The 15,795-nt window shown below is 37.3% G+C and overlaps 1 protein-coding gene across 1 annotated transcript in view; it reads left to right on the forward strand.

Annotated features, from left to right (window-relative positions):
- The window catches only part of LOC122792941 (transient receptor potential cation channel subfamily M member 2-like), a 1,068,883-nt gene that overhangs the window by 853,156 nt on the left and 199,932 nt on the right, over positions 1-15,795 (forward strand). The window contains exon 24 of the mRNA XM_044060527.1: positions 7,898-7,985. Coding sequence (XP_043916462.1) covers positions 7,898-7,985 — 88 coding nt within the window. The remainder of the gene's footprint in view (positions 1-7,897; positions 7,986-15,795) is intronic.

Consider the following 15,795-nt stretch of genomic DNA (forward strand, 5'->3'; position numbering starts at 1 on the left):
CAGCTTTTGCATTAGCATGCATTTTTCTACGGGATATGATGTCTGAGACACTACAATCCATCAATATTTTCTGACTGTAGACTTTTGTGGTTTGCCAATGATTTGCCAGACAACCACTATTTCAGAATAAATACACCACAGATATGATTCCAACCTGTGTACATTCTGCAAAAGGTCTGTACAGTTGTGAGGTATGGTAGGCACTATGTAGGTTACTCCAACATGTGTACTGTTTATATGTGTGCCCCCTGTACATGATCTGTCCAACTTCCCAACAGCAATGGATATTGACATCTGGACAGTGTGTACAACTCCCACCATAGGTGTAGCTGACATGCAAAATAGTTGGCACTGCATTTCGTGGAACATTGCCCTGTCTACCAGAGTACTGTACCTAGGCCAGTAGGACACAATAGCCATGAGAAGTTGCTGGCCACATCCTGACAAGTATTCCCCACACATATACATAGCTCATTGACCTGTGCATAATTGTGGACATGCAACAAGTTATCTTGTTGATTGGGACAGCTCTGGTGATGTGTGCTGGATGTCCAACAGGGTGGCTTTTTTTTTTTACTTGGGGTTCTGGCTTTGATTATCTCTGGAACAGCCAAGTCTATACACTTATACAAGTACTGGGCTTTAGTGTAAGCTTTGGTGTAGTTACCACTTCCAGGTGGAGGTGGGACCTGGAATGCATTTATACTTTCCCTTAGGTGGGTATAGTTTGCTTCGGTAAAGTTTTTAGTCTGACTTCACCATTTGTGAGTTCTGCTGTTAGCATACCTCTCAGTTGTACAGATTTCCACAGAATGTCCAGATTTTTGCCTAATATTTTTGGTCTGTGTTTCATAAAATTTTTGTTTTCTGGCAAATTAGTGGCAAATCATTAAAAAAGTGCAGTTAGAAAATAATGACAGACATTTGAGTTTCATACTTCATATCTTTCAGAAAATTCATGCTAATGCAAAACCTGTATTTTTACCAACTTTCTAAGCTTGTAACAGCAGTATTTAAAAAAACAGCCCTATTTTTGTGTCTGTGCCCCACTTTTATTTATGGCTTTGTCCAGATTTCTTGCTCTAAGAGGTTGAGAGGTATTGGTGTTAGTGCCAGTTCGAAGCCAAATGATTTGTGGTCACAAATACTTCTCAACTGCATAGATTTTCGCAGAATGTCCAGACTTTTGCCTCATATTTTTGGTCCATTTTTCATAAAATTGTAGTTTTCTAGCAAATCATTGGCAAATCAAACTCAGAAAATAATGACAGACATTTGAGTTTCAGACTTCATACCCTGCAGAAAAGTCATGCTAATGCAAAACCTGTTATTCTATCTACATTATAAGTTTGTAAGAGCAATATTTAAAAAATGTTCCTGTTTTTGGGTCTTTGCCCCATTTATTTATGTTTTTGTCCAGATTTCTTATTCTAAGAAGTTGAGAGGTATGAATTGGTCAGATTTAACTAATGAGGGTCCAACAGTTGCCATGGTGCATCTGTTTGTCATGTTAGTGAGAACCATATCTAGTATGTTTGTTCCTCTTGTTGGGGTTGAATAATTTGTTCAAGGGCATTTCAGTTAACAAAGTCGAGGAACTTTTGCACTAGTGAGTTAGGGCTAGAGTAGGTTTCCCATTTGATGGTGGGACAATTGAAATCCCCCATGACCAGAGTGTTTGGCAATATTTGGATTGATTCCAGTTTGAACAAGTAGGCTTTGTGCGCATCATGATCCATGGAGGGGGATCTATAACTTGCTATGACTTGAATGGGGGTCTTACCCATAGTAATACTCCATGGACTTATCTAGTCTAATTAGTCGAGTGGTGAATTTATCTCTAATATAGAGAGAAACACCACCTCTTTTGGTTATCACATGTTCATTTTGCAGTCTAAATGTGTGGAAGGCATTGTAGCCTTGCAAGGCCAGGGTACTCTCTGAGGACTTGAATCAGGTTTCTGTGACTGCACAGACATCTACATCCTTCAGTGATAGAAGTGCTTCCAGGGTATGTAGTTTTGGGTTTAAACTCCTAGTGTTTAGCAGCATAACCCTTATTCTGTTATGGATGACAATTTTCATGTCAGCAATTTTGTGTTTGAGAACTTGCCTAAAAAAGGTACTATGGGGGAGGCAAGAGCCTTTGCCAGCAGCCAAAAGCCTAGTGGTGCCAGATGCAAATCATCTCTGGCAAAGCAGTGGGGTTTGTCGACCATGTCATCCTTGGCTGACAGAAACTGCATCCCCTTTGAATGACACCAAAAACTAAGCTAATTATTGAAATCAATCATTTTTTTTTTTGTTTATACTGTGGCATCATTATAGGTGAGACAAAAATCATAAAAACAAAATACCCGATCAGTGATTTTTTTTCCAGGGCAAATAAACACTTGCCCAACATGCCCTTTTCTACACTGTAGTGCAGTCCTGGAGTTGGTATATATAGATGGGGGGGTTGGGGGGCTTATCCCCCCCACCTAGGTGCATTTTTGTTTACTCCAGTGTGTGTTTTGTTGCAGTCTGGGCAAGGGTTTACTTGCCCTGGTAAAAATTTGCCATTCAAGTATTTTGTTTTTGTGATTTTCATCTCATGAAAATGAAATTCAATGATATGGCCATTCGAGTATTAGACATAGATCTGTGTGTACACATGCATGTGTGCGAGAGTGCCTTTGCTAAAAAATCATGTGCAAGTAGGGAGAACACTATTAAGGTCAGGTCTGACAGACTAGCCTTTGATTCAGAGACAAGATAATGAGTCAATAATGAGGTCTTATTCTTTGCAGCCATACATGCCTCTAAATCACATTTTCTTACTGTTGTACTAGCTGACCAGCTCACACTGGGCAATTACCATGAGCAGTGAACATTTCTTAAGAGATAATACATTTTTTCTGTAGGTTACAAGCTTTATAATAATTATAAACCAAGTTGTTTAAATATTACAGCTATGCTGGGAACTTTCTGCAGGTCAGAAAAGGACAGAAAGTATGCAAACAAGGATGAATTATCACTGTAAAACCATTTTATAATCATATCTTGTCAAAATGTATTCTTTGTTGTTGTTCTTGTTTGTTTGTTCATGTACTTTTCATTAAAATGCTCAGTAGTACAAGACAGGTTACGTATAATTTATAAGTCACAGTAATTTTCAACACTAAAATAATACATCATTTACTTGAAATATGAATTCATAGGTTAGTACTCAGCTAACTGCCCTTGCGAGCCATTTTAAGCCTAGCCAATTATCCCTTGGGAGACTCAAACCGTGCACCTTGTGTTTGTAAGGCAAACACCTTAACCATTAGGCCACCCAAAACAATAAACATGACATATATGTTGCTAGAATACAATGCTTACTACAAATTCAGTAAATAGCTATACTATTATTTATTAAATATGTACAATTTCCTAGTAAAAAAAAAACAAAATTGCTAAAGTATTCAATTTTATTTAATATCTAAACAAATATCCTGTATCTTCTTTCAATTATCTTTATATTCTAAAAGTCCACCTACAATTATTAATTTAGTAAAATATTACATTTAAATGAATAATTTTGTGAATATTTAAACATTTCTCTTCTTAGCACTCTGTCTTATTCTGATTTAAGTTTTCATATGAGGTTATATCCCAATCTCCCAATCGCCTATCACACCGCACTTAACATCTCCATAGCTAGACTATCCACTCAACCACTACCACTTCACATCCAACCCACATAGCTATAGGTACCACTCTTTTCCTGTTTTCCTTCCTTTCCTGTTAGTACATCCAACTTCTTATCAGTGCCCCACCCCAATGGCAAACTAAGGCTATATCCAATACCGTAAAACTAAACAACTTCCCTATATCACCCCGTGACCTTAACTCCTCCCAATCTTTCTTTTACTTACGCAGAAAGCTAACAGTCAAAACTTACCCTTACTCTTCTGTAAGACAAATTATAATATACAAACTATCTAAACTCTACCTTTACCTACTCACAAAACTCACCTGCTACAGCGACATACACCCCAATCCAGGACCCATTGCATCAACCAACACTAACCCAATTCAGGTAAATCCCCTTTACCACAGACCTACTTCATCTCTCCTCTTACTTAACATAAATGCAAGAAGTATAATTAACAAAATTCAAGACCTGCATGCCCTACTAGCTCTATATAAACTGAAAATAACAGCACTAACAGATATGTGGCTTAAACCAGAACACCACAATAAAGAAATTACACCTCCAGGCTATAATATTATACGCACAAGTAGACTAGAGCAAAAGGGAGGTGATGTAGCAATATTATTCCAAAATCACCTCACCTTAGAACAATTCGATTACAGCTGCCAAGAAGTTAAAGACATAGAACTAATTCTTGCCAAACTAAAACTTAACTCCAACAAGCATATAATTATTGCAGGTGGCTATATCCCACCAGGCAATAGCATTACAATTATGGAAAGCCTACTTAACTGGATCTCTAACTCCCTACCACAAGAAACCATACTATTAGGAGACTTTAACATTGACTGGCTTAACTGCTCTAGCCATAATCCATCCACCCACATTAACCTCCACAGATTTACCCAAATTATATCTACCCCAACCAGAACAGACAAAACTTCCAAACGTGAATCCATCCTAGACTTGATACTGTTATCTGACCCCACTCTTAGCACAACAATAAGAATGTCTCCCTGATAGTCTAAGTGACCATCAATCAACCTTCCTAATTAGAAATAGACCCCAACGCATTAACCAACCCATCCTCAGAGTCGTTCGCAATAAAAAGACCTTTATAACTACTAACTTCATAAATGCACTAAAAAGCTGCAATTGGACTCCCCTAAAACAACTTCCTCTAGATAAAGCCGTAAATTACTTTAACTCTACCTTCCTAAACATCTTAAATCATCATGCTCCCACCCGAACCATAAGAATAAAACAAATTATGCCCCATGGCTAACTAAAGATACCAAAATTACAATGAAAGAAAGGGACAAAGCTTGGACCCAATTTCATACAAACAATACTACCAATCTGAGACAAATTTATCTAGAACTCCGTAATAAGGCTAAAAAACTAATTCAATTAGATAAAATTAACTACTCCAAAACCATGCAAGAAAAACATGCTCACAACCCTAAAAAATACTGGGCCATAATAAATGGTATAATGCATCCAGGAAAAGCCTCCACTCCAACCTCAGTGCTACCAAACAACCAGGACAACATTCCCACTCAATTTAACAAATTATTTACCGAAACAGTTCAAACTCTTGCAAAAACCCAAAACAGCACTAGTAGCCCCTCAACAGCATGTTCCCCTAATCAACCAAATACAAAACAAAATAGTGATACATCCAGCTTTTCTCTATACCCTGTACCCACAAAAGTAATCCTTAAACTCCTAAAAAAACTCAAACCAACCACACTAGCAGCTGACAACCTACCTGCAGATTTCCTTCAAATAGCAGCAGAAGCAATAGCTTATCCTGTATCCATTCTCATAAAGAGATCACTAGCAGAATACAAGGTACCCACTTTATAGAAAACATCACATATTATTCCACTACACAAAGGAGGTAAATCCTTAGAACTCACCAACTATCGCCCTATCCCAATCCTATCACCTTTATCAAAAATATTAGAAAGAGTTGCTCACTCCCAGCTACTGCATTAGCTCCTAGAAAATTACCTACTTTCCAAATCTCAGCACGGCTTTAGGCCCTCCCACAGCACCACCACAGCACTGCTATCATTCACTGATATAGTTAACCACCACAGAAACAAGGGACTATTCGTATCTGTCATATTCTTAGACTTATCAAAAGCCTTTGACATGGTAAACCACAGCTTTCTACTTGAAACTCATTCTAACCTAAACTCATGCTCCTCCGCTATCTCTTGGTTCACTTAGCAGACCATCATGAAGCAGTCCTTTGGCAAGACCAGCTGTCCTCTCTACTACCAGTGTCCACTGGAGTCCCCCAAGGGTCTATTCTAGGCCCACCGCTGTTCTCACTATTTACCAACCAAATCTCTTCTTTCTCACCCACTGCATCTGTCATACAATATGCAGATGACACAACCCTTATATCTGCCACCCCAACCTTAAAAGAACTCCAAACCCTAACCCAAAATAGCTTTAGTCTAGCCAAAACATGGTTCATCAACATTAAACTTATTCTTAATCCCCAAAAAACAAAACAAATTATTTTTTGGTCCCAGGCGATCCCCTCCCCTAAACAATAAGTTTACTATTAACTCTAAGGACAACATCCAAATCACTCCTACTACTCACACTAAAACTGTTAGGTGTTGAGATAAACAATAACCTACAATTTGACATCCATATAGCTCAAACCATCAAGAAAGTAAATAAAAAACTAGGGCTCCTCTACAGGAATAAACAGTTTATGACCAAGCAAACCAAAGCAACCATCGCAAGGACACATCTCTTATCTATCTTTCACTATGCCTCCCCTGTTCTTACAAATCTCCACCAAAATAACCTAAGCAAAATGGAATCTTATTACAAGATTGCCAAGTTTGCTACTAATGCCTCTTACAGATCCCACTACTGTCTTGCCCTTAAGCAGCTCAACTGGCTTGAACTGCCTCAACTACTTCTACTCAATCAACTCTCAATAGCCCACAAGCTCTACTAGCTTCCAAAAATTCCCCAGCACTCCAGCATCTAATCCAGCCTCACACTTCAATGAGAGCTTTAAGATCCAGTAGCCAAAACTTTATAAATGTCATTAGACATAAAACTGATGCTAGTAAAGCTCTCTTTGCCTGCACTGTTGCCAGGACCTGGAACTCACTACCAAGCCAAATAACCTTGACTATGTCTACTACTCAATTCAAAAAGCTCCTGAAAACCCACTACTTAAATAACTGGCTTTACCCATGCTACTCCCCTGGTTAACTCTTACCATTACACTGTTCTAATAATGGTCTACGTCTTAAGTTTTCCCTGGAAATTCTGCTAAACATCTCTCCTGCATAGCTAAATATTAGATAAACATTACTACAAAAAAAAGATGGCTATCTTAATGCCTAATATTACTGACCTATGTTCTTTATTTTTCTTAATAACTTGTAAAGCAGCACATTACGGTATAGAAAGTTAGACATTGCTATCTGTTTATTTGATGACTAGAGCTGTTTATGTATGCAAAATTTCCTTGCATGTAAGGTTCTTGAAGCTTTTCTCCCTGGGCCTCAGCTGAAAATGGATATGTGTCCAGTTGGACTTTCCCGATTAACAAATGTAAAATAAAATAAAAATAAAATAATTGTGTTACATCCCTAGACATACTTATTATGCTATTTAATATCCACTCTGAAATATTCAAAAACTTATTTTTAGTTTTCCTTGAGTCATAAGTGGATACTAGGCATGGGATCTAAGCGACTATTGTTGAGCCTTGCCCAGTCCTGTAATTGGTCTGGAGCGCTGCCTGGTTAAGTGGATATCTCGGGGTCACTTAAAAGGCAAATAGAGGCTGACAGCTCATTAACAGCCCATAGCCTTAATCCTCTTAATTATTTGCCTTAACTGCCAGAATCATTACAGCTTACTCTGTAGACATAAAATAAGACAACCACTCAAAGGTACTATAGAGACGAAAAAGAAATTAGTATTTAACACTTTCATCATAAGACTTCATCATTCAATTCAATTATTTTATGGTGATTTTTTTACCACTACTGGTTTGAATTATTGTTTTTTTTTTTAGTTTAGTTGTTACTCTGTAGACAACAACCATTTATTTTACAGCTTATGAAAATTAAATTATCCTTGTTTATACTTCTTTATTGTTTTTCAGTGTTTAGCTATATTGTATTTAGTAAAATTTAATTTAATAAAATAATTATGTATTATTTCTAGTGTCAGCAGAATAGCGGAAACCTTGCAGATCCATCATGATAGCCGAGGAGGAACAACAGAACAAAGACTGGTTCACCTGGAAGAACAGGTTTTATTAATATGTTACTATTTCTTTTTACCATGTTAAATCAGTCACTGCAACTTATATTTATAGAAGTAAGTAAGCAACCACAAAGATTCTGCATGGACGGCAGGTGCAAAGGCTCAAAACAGTCAACAAACACGTCAAAGAACAGCCAGAACCAACTGGAAAGGAAGTTTAATACATGAAACCATAGTCAACAAACCAGTTTCTGCTCAATAGCTTTTCTTAATGTATAACACTGACTGTAGTCACCTCATTTTATACGATGTCATAAACCTTAATTAAGCAATCAACAATAATGAATTTATAAGTGCTCATTTAAACCAGGAGGAAACAATCCATGATGTCTCTTTTCTGTTCAGAATATTATGCCAGCCTGTCTTAAAGCATCTAATGCCCATTATTCTGTCAATAATAATAAATTTAAAACCAGCTGAATTATGTGCAATGGTATGTTTAAACCATTTTCCTGGAAATGTAACTTAAGATTAAGCAGTCTGCAAAAAGCATATAAATCCTCAACAAAAGTATCTTCCGACACAAAGAATCCAGCCTTGTATAAACAAACCACTGCACATAATTCCGCTCATTTTTAAATTTATTATTATTGACAGTATAATGAGCAATAGATGCTTTAAGACAGGCTGGCATAATATTCTGAACAGAAAAGAGAAATCATGGATTGTGAGACTGGGTGGATTGCTTCCACCTGGTTTAAATGAGTACTTTTAAATTCATTATTGTTGATTACTTAATTGAGGGTTATGACATCATATAAAATGAGGTGACTACAGTCAGTGTTATACATTGAGAAAGGCTATTGGGCCAAAACCGGTTTGTTGACTGTGGTTTCATGCATTAAACTTCCTTTCTAGTTGCTGCTGGCTTGTTCTTTGGCATATTTATAGAAGTAACTCTTATTTTATTTATCATTAATTATGCAAATGTGGGGCATGTAGATTTCTTTCAATGTTTTTAAAAATCTACAGCAACACTTTTCAAAGTATTTGTAATTCAGTGTATTTCTGATTTTTATCACTTGTGATATGATTGTCTGATCTCCCTTGCAAAAGTTTCACTTTATAAAATGAAAAAGAAACTGTTATTAAATCTCCACAATAACATGAATGTGTATTTACAAGCTTACTGAAATGGTAGTAATTAGAGCAATTTAGTCTTTGTAGCCAGAACCTGGGCATTAAATGGTTTCTGTATATATGACCCATGTGATAAATTTGCTAAGGTTACAGTACTGTAGCTGGATATAACCATGTGTTTTATTACAAATGGCCTTGTTTATTCCATATATTTAAAACGTATAAGTTCATAGGTAAGTACTAGGCTAGCTGCCCTTGTGGGCCATTTAAGCCTAGTCTGTTTCCCTTTTTGTGCTCAGAATAACCCATCCCATTTGGTTATAGACTGGCCTTACCCATCCCACGGTCAATAATTATATATAACTCTAATGAGAATAACTGGGATCATACCATAGATAATCTGACAGGGACTCATGAGTGGGATAAAATATTTAGGAGCTGCCACTGTCCATTAGTAGTACAGGGGGCACTCTTGGAGTAAATTTTGCATTTCCCATCAATAGATCTAAGTTGCTCATTAATGTGGCTAGGGATGAACTTGGTTTTATGTAAATGGGGGTAGGTTCTGTTCCATAGCACTGATATCCTCTGCAAGATATACTGTCCCTCCAATCTGTTCTGTTGATGTCACAGAAGAGGTTTATATACCTAGACTGAGTAGTTCTGATGTCATTTGACTTGCTGATGTACAGTAAATCCATCAGTAATGGGTTGGAAGATGCTTTGTATGCCAGACACAAGCCACCACTTAGCACTCTGTAGGATACCAGGTACAGTAACAGGGCTTTGAGTCCATGTAGGACATGTTGTCTACACCTTGTATCCTTTTAGGAAGGTATCTCTGTTGGTGTTGGAGTTGTTGCATGTGTCTTGACAGATATGTGCCAAAGGGGGCATTATATTTAATGACTGGCCTAATAAGGGCTGAGTAAAAGCAGGCAATGACATTCTTTGAAATAGACATGATCCCTTTATTTATAATCTGTGCTATATAGAAGGACTTTCTTACAACAGTAGACACACGTTGGTCAAAAGTTAGGTCACTATTCATATAAGTTCCCAAATCCCAAACATCTGAGTCAATTCTTAGGGTGGTATTGTCTATGTGCTAGTTCCCTGAGGTACATGACTTCACAAAGGATACAATAATGCATTTTTTGGCATTTAGCTTCAGTGCATGGTTTTGGCACCAGTTATTTATTTGGGACAAACCTTCCTGCAGGATTATCAATGCATGTCATGTGTGAGGGAACCTAGAAAAAACATGTCACCTTAAATCACTTACACTCTTTCTCCTTCATCCTTTTACATGTTTTATCTTTTATTCTTTCTATGTGAAACAATATAATTTTCAGACAATATTTTTCCAAGTGTTTTATCTAGGTTTCTATTTTTCAGACAATATTTTAGTTCTTATATGTAAAAATAATGTTTATAGATTTTTCAAGTGCTTAAAGAAATAGTAAAACTGAGGAAAAGATTAATACAGTGGTGCAGTGGTTAATGTTGCTGCCTCACACCTCCTAGTTTTCTGGTTCAAGTCCTTCCTTTGGTGACTTCTGGCACAAAGTTTGTAAGTATTGTTTGTGTCCATCTGAGTCTTCATCAGGGGTTTTGGTTTCATCCTATATCCCAAAAATGTGAAAGAAAGAGAGATAATGATCCTCTGAATAATTTATATTAAATCAGAATTAGAGAAAATTGTAAAATAAAGAAAAGTCAATAACACACAATGTTGATTTCAACCTCTTTCCTCCCTTATACTTACTAACAGATCCCATACCCCCAGTGATCACAGCTTACTCCATCCTCCCCACTCAGCTATTAAATCTTACCCGTGTTTACCTCATCTCTTGCAGACCTGTCTCTCTACAAATTATCCCCACAATTATACCCCTCTCCCTCCAGAAAATCTAATCACTTACATTATCCCATTTCTCTGAACTAAGTCCATCAACTATAGTCCCTCTCTCTGTCCTTATTCAGATCCCAACAATCCTCCACTATGTCATGACATGTAACATCAGTTAGCTTACCATATAACATTTCATGCTAGCTTTCATATAACCATACTCACACACTCCTCCTCATAGCACATCCACTTTCCCCAATGATTTTCTAGTACTCTCAGCAATATTAATGCCAACATCCTCTATATATCACCAAACCTCTATTAGAGCTCCTACACAGATGTATTTAAATGCCCAGTTCATTCAGCCTCACCCATCCATGCCAAAACTGAACCAGACCCAGAATAAAACATAAACTTTCCCTATGCCATCGACCCCAAATAAATTTAACACTGCAGTGATATTCATCCTAATCCTAGGCCTAGTATACATATGCCTGAGTGTTCCCCACCCTCACACCTATAAACGCAGTCCACAGCTCAGCCTACCTAAAATTCTATCATAGCAACAGTAGAAGCATCAATAACAAAACAACTGCTCTTCATGCATTGTTAAATACCCATACTTCAGACATCCTAGCCATCACTGAATCTTGGCTGAAATCAAGCAGCAAAGATGAGGAAATCACTCCACCGGCTTACAACATATATAGACTGAACAAAATGGTAAGAAAGGTGGTGCTGGTGATGTAACTATAATGCATTCTAATGCCCTGGGACTTTTTCTCTACCAAAATACTCCCTCCACCTTCAATAATGCCGAGATACTCCTGGCCATCCTCAGCCTAAATGACAGGAAAAGCCTCTGTATCATACCTCTATATATCCCACCTGGTGATAACACAAACATAGCTCTATATAGCCCACCTGGTGATAATACAAACACATTACAAAATTTCCTCTCCTAGACTACATCAAATATTCATTACAGAACAATAATCCTGGGTGTCTTAAATATAGATAGGCTCTCCCTCACTTCTGACTCTCCCTCAGTGTCACTAAATTTATATGGTTACTCACAATGCATTTATATTACAATCAGGCTCGACAAGTCAAATCGAGAAAATTCAACACTAGACTAGTCTCTAACAAACAAACCTGACAGAATTATACCTATGGGCAACTTACCAGATATATTTAGTGATAATCTACCAATCTGTGTCATCAGACACACAACTCAACCCAAGAAATACCATTTTAAAGAAGTACACAATCTAACAAACTTTAATAAATAAATTTTCTTAAACCATTCTTACTTCTATAAACTGGAGTACTCCCAAAACCATTTCCCTAGAAGATGCAGTCGATCTTTTTAACACTACCTTCCTCAATGTTCTAAACAAACTGGCAGTAATGCAGACTATGGATAAGACATGGAAAGCATGTCAAGTTAACAAAATGCAACAAAATCTCCAAAACGTCAGACACTTTTGCAATCAAATTAAACTAGAAGTTAAAAACGATAAAACAAATCACTATTTTAACCTACAAAGCAATCACAAAAAAATCATGTTACTTTGTAGAGCTCCATCAAAAAAAAATTATCCCCAATCATTACCCAGACATGAAATCAGACAAAATTGCTTCATTATTTTACTCCCACTTCATTGACACCATAAAATCTCTACTTAACATAGACAATAACTATTCATCACAGCTTAATGTCCATGTCATTAGCCACAGTAACACTGTCTCCATCAATGCTGTCCCAACTACTGTCAGCAAAAAGAACCTCCAAAAATTAAAGCCTACTACCCCAGCTCCCAATAACCTACCAGCTGAATATCTGAAAATCAGAGTATATGCCATTGCTTACCCCATCTCAATACTCATTAACAGATCCATCCAACAGTCTTATGTCCCCTCCTTATGGAAGATATCATGTAGCTTTGTATCTGCCCTCTTCTTGGACCTATCTAAAGCCTTTAACACTTTGTCTCATAATAAACTGCTCCATCAGATAACCTCCCTGAATCTGTAGTCCAGTCTGTCCTGGTTCCTCATTTACCTGTCTTATAGATCCCAAGCTGTTAAGTGGCAATTTAGCATCTCATCCCTTTTACCAGTCTCTGTCGGTGTTAATCAAGGTTCCATACTAGGATCACTCCTGTTTAACAAATTTATCAGTAATATATGCACTGCCTCAAAACGCACCAAACTAGTCCAGTACTCTGATGAGTGCAACCCTCATCTGTTCTGCAGGAATCTCGTTCTTCTGCAACAGCTCACACCAGATTCATTCTTCTCCATAGAAAACTGGCTAGCAAAATCAAACCTAAAACTAAACAGATAAAAGACCAAACTCCTTTTGACTCCTGTATCTCTTACCAAATGCAAAGATAACTTTCAAATCATCTCTGCAAATAAACACTATTAAGGTAGTTTCCAGCGCTAAATTATTAAGGGTTATAGTGTACGACACCATGACATTCGATCTCTACATCCAACAAGCAATCAAAAAAACATATCAGAAGTTAGGTCTGCTGTATATAGCCAAACAGGTCTATATCATATGAGCGAATCGCACAAATTGCGAACGCTCATAATATCGAACGTACTCGAACTTCCTATTGTGGGGGGCCGTGCCCCCCACACCCCCCACTAAATATGTATTACAACTCTGAGGTCGCACTACAGTGAGGAAAGGGCAAATATCCCATTCTTCACTACACCACAATCTTAGGAAAAAGCAGTTTGAGGTCCGGTACATTCGATATTATGAGTGTTTGCAGTTTGTGCAATTTGCTCATATGATATAGACCCTAGCCAAACAATATCTGACTGAAAGCGGATGGATAACATTTGCATCCACCTACCTGCTGCCTATACTTCTGTATGCCTCCCTTATTTTGTCAAACCCTCATCCACCCTGACTACTAAACTACAGCATTGCTGTAATAAAATAGCAAATTTGCTTCCAACAAATCATACTCCACACATCACTGTATTGTCCTTGGGCATCTAAATTGGCTTGAGCTACCTCACCTCCTCATCTACTCTCAGCTGCAATTTGCAGACTGATTAATCTTTCACCCTGGAAAATGCCCAGTCCTAAGTGGTATACTACAACTCCATTCCACCAACAGATCTCTCTGCTGTACTGACTAAAATATCTCTCAATACACAAAGCTCACAACAAAGCAGTAAATGCTCTTTACTCCAAAATGCATTTGAACATCTTGGAACTCAATTCCCCCCCAATCAGACTCCACAACAACAAACACATCTTCAAAGATAAATTAAAACTGTTACTGCTTGACTCCTATGCCGCTGCTATTCTTTAGGCTAAAAAATTCCCAAAATGCTTCTCTACATCTTCTATATACACCTACATGTTAGTGACTATCTCTTCTCTCTTATTTTTCTGACTTCTACTTTTTTATGACAAAATGTGTGCAGTTATATCTGACCTAAAGTACTCCACACAATAGTCACTATGTTGCAGCAAGAAATACTTATTTCATAATTATCTGCTTTATTTATCCTCACCTTGTATGCAATGCAACAGATATTACCTGAGTGTTCTGTATGTTGTATATATGCTACTGTTAGTTACTGGGAAACTTTTCTTTCCAGGCCTCCAGTGAAAAGGAGCTTGTTTGCCTCTTCAGACATTCCCAAAAATAAAAGAACATAAATAAACAATAAATAAATAACACAAAATAGCATTTTGTAGGGGGTAAAGCCCTCAAACCCTACCCTATGCCCCTTCATCTCTAAATCTAACCCAGGACACTCCAGCCTTGTTGGAAGGAGAACATTGTTTCCCTTGCATTTTTGCTATCTTGCCAAAACCAATGGGCTGTTCTTCAAATTATAAATGGCAGCTGGGTAATTTGGGAGGTTGACACAATGGTTAAGGTGCCTACCTTATAGGCATAAGGTGCAGAGTTTGATTCTCACATGGAGTAATTGGCTAGGCTTAAAATAGCCCACAAGGGCAATCAGACTAGTACTAAACTATGAATTTAAGTGTGTGTATGTGTACGTGTGCGTGTGCGTGTGCGTGTGTGTGTATGTGTGTGTGTGTGTGCACAAGCATTAGTCTGAGACATGCATGAACAGCATCCCATCCAAAAGTCAGCCTATGTGTTTTGACACTTGCACTTTTGGAGAGCCTCTGGCTCCCATCTGACAATGAAAAGGCCAACATATATTTGAAAATGAATGACTAAATAAGAACTAGGAACATGAGTACATTTATGGCTTTTATTTATTTTATTTTATTCATGAATACTATATGTATCAGTACCTTGGTCTGAGAAATTTTTGAAGATTACATTTCATCTTTAGGGTAGTCTGTATGATCAAAACACAATATGTGTATGTCTACCTTTCTCTCTCCCTCTCTTTATTTCTTGCATGAAATGTCAACTGTTGATTTGGTCAAATTATGCTACAGTTGAATTATGCATTATTGAATATAACATATTTACTGATTCACTTTGGATTTTAGTTGTGCAAGCATGGAACTTTAGAAAATGTGAGGGCAGAACCCCCATGTCAGGGAATGTGTGGAGGAGCTTCACCTCTCCCCCATAAAACATGCATTTTAAGGTAATATATATGTAAGCTGAAGAAAACCAGACCGGAAGACAGGAAATGTGAATATTACAGTGAGATAAAAATATGTAATATATATATATATATATATATATATATATATATATATGGAGCTACGTCATTTCCCTAACTTCCGATTGACCGACACCCATTTGCCCGAGACCATTTGACCGAAATTTCATTTGACTGACACTTCATTTGACCGACACTTCATTTGACTGACAAGTATTATTGGCAAAAAAAT

Source organism: Protopterus annectens, chromosome 2.part0, assembly GCF_019279795.1.
Source record: "Protopterus annectens isolate FY-2018-M chromosome 2.part0, PAN1.0, whole genome shotgun sequence".
Classification (NCBI taxonomy): Eukaryota; Metazoa; Chordata; order Ceratodontiformes; family Protopteridae; genus Protopterus; species Protopterus annectens.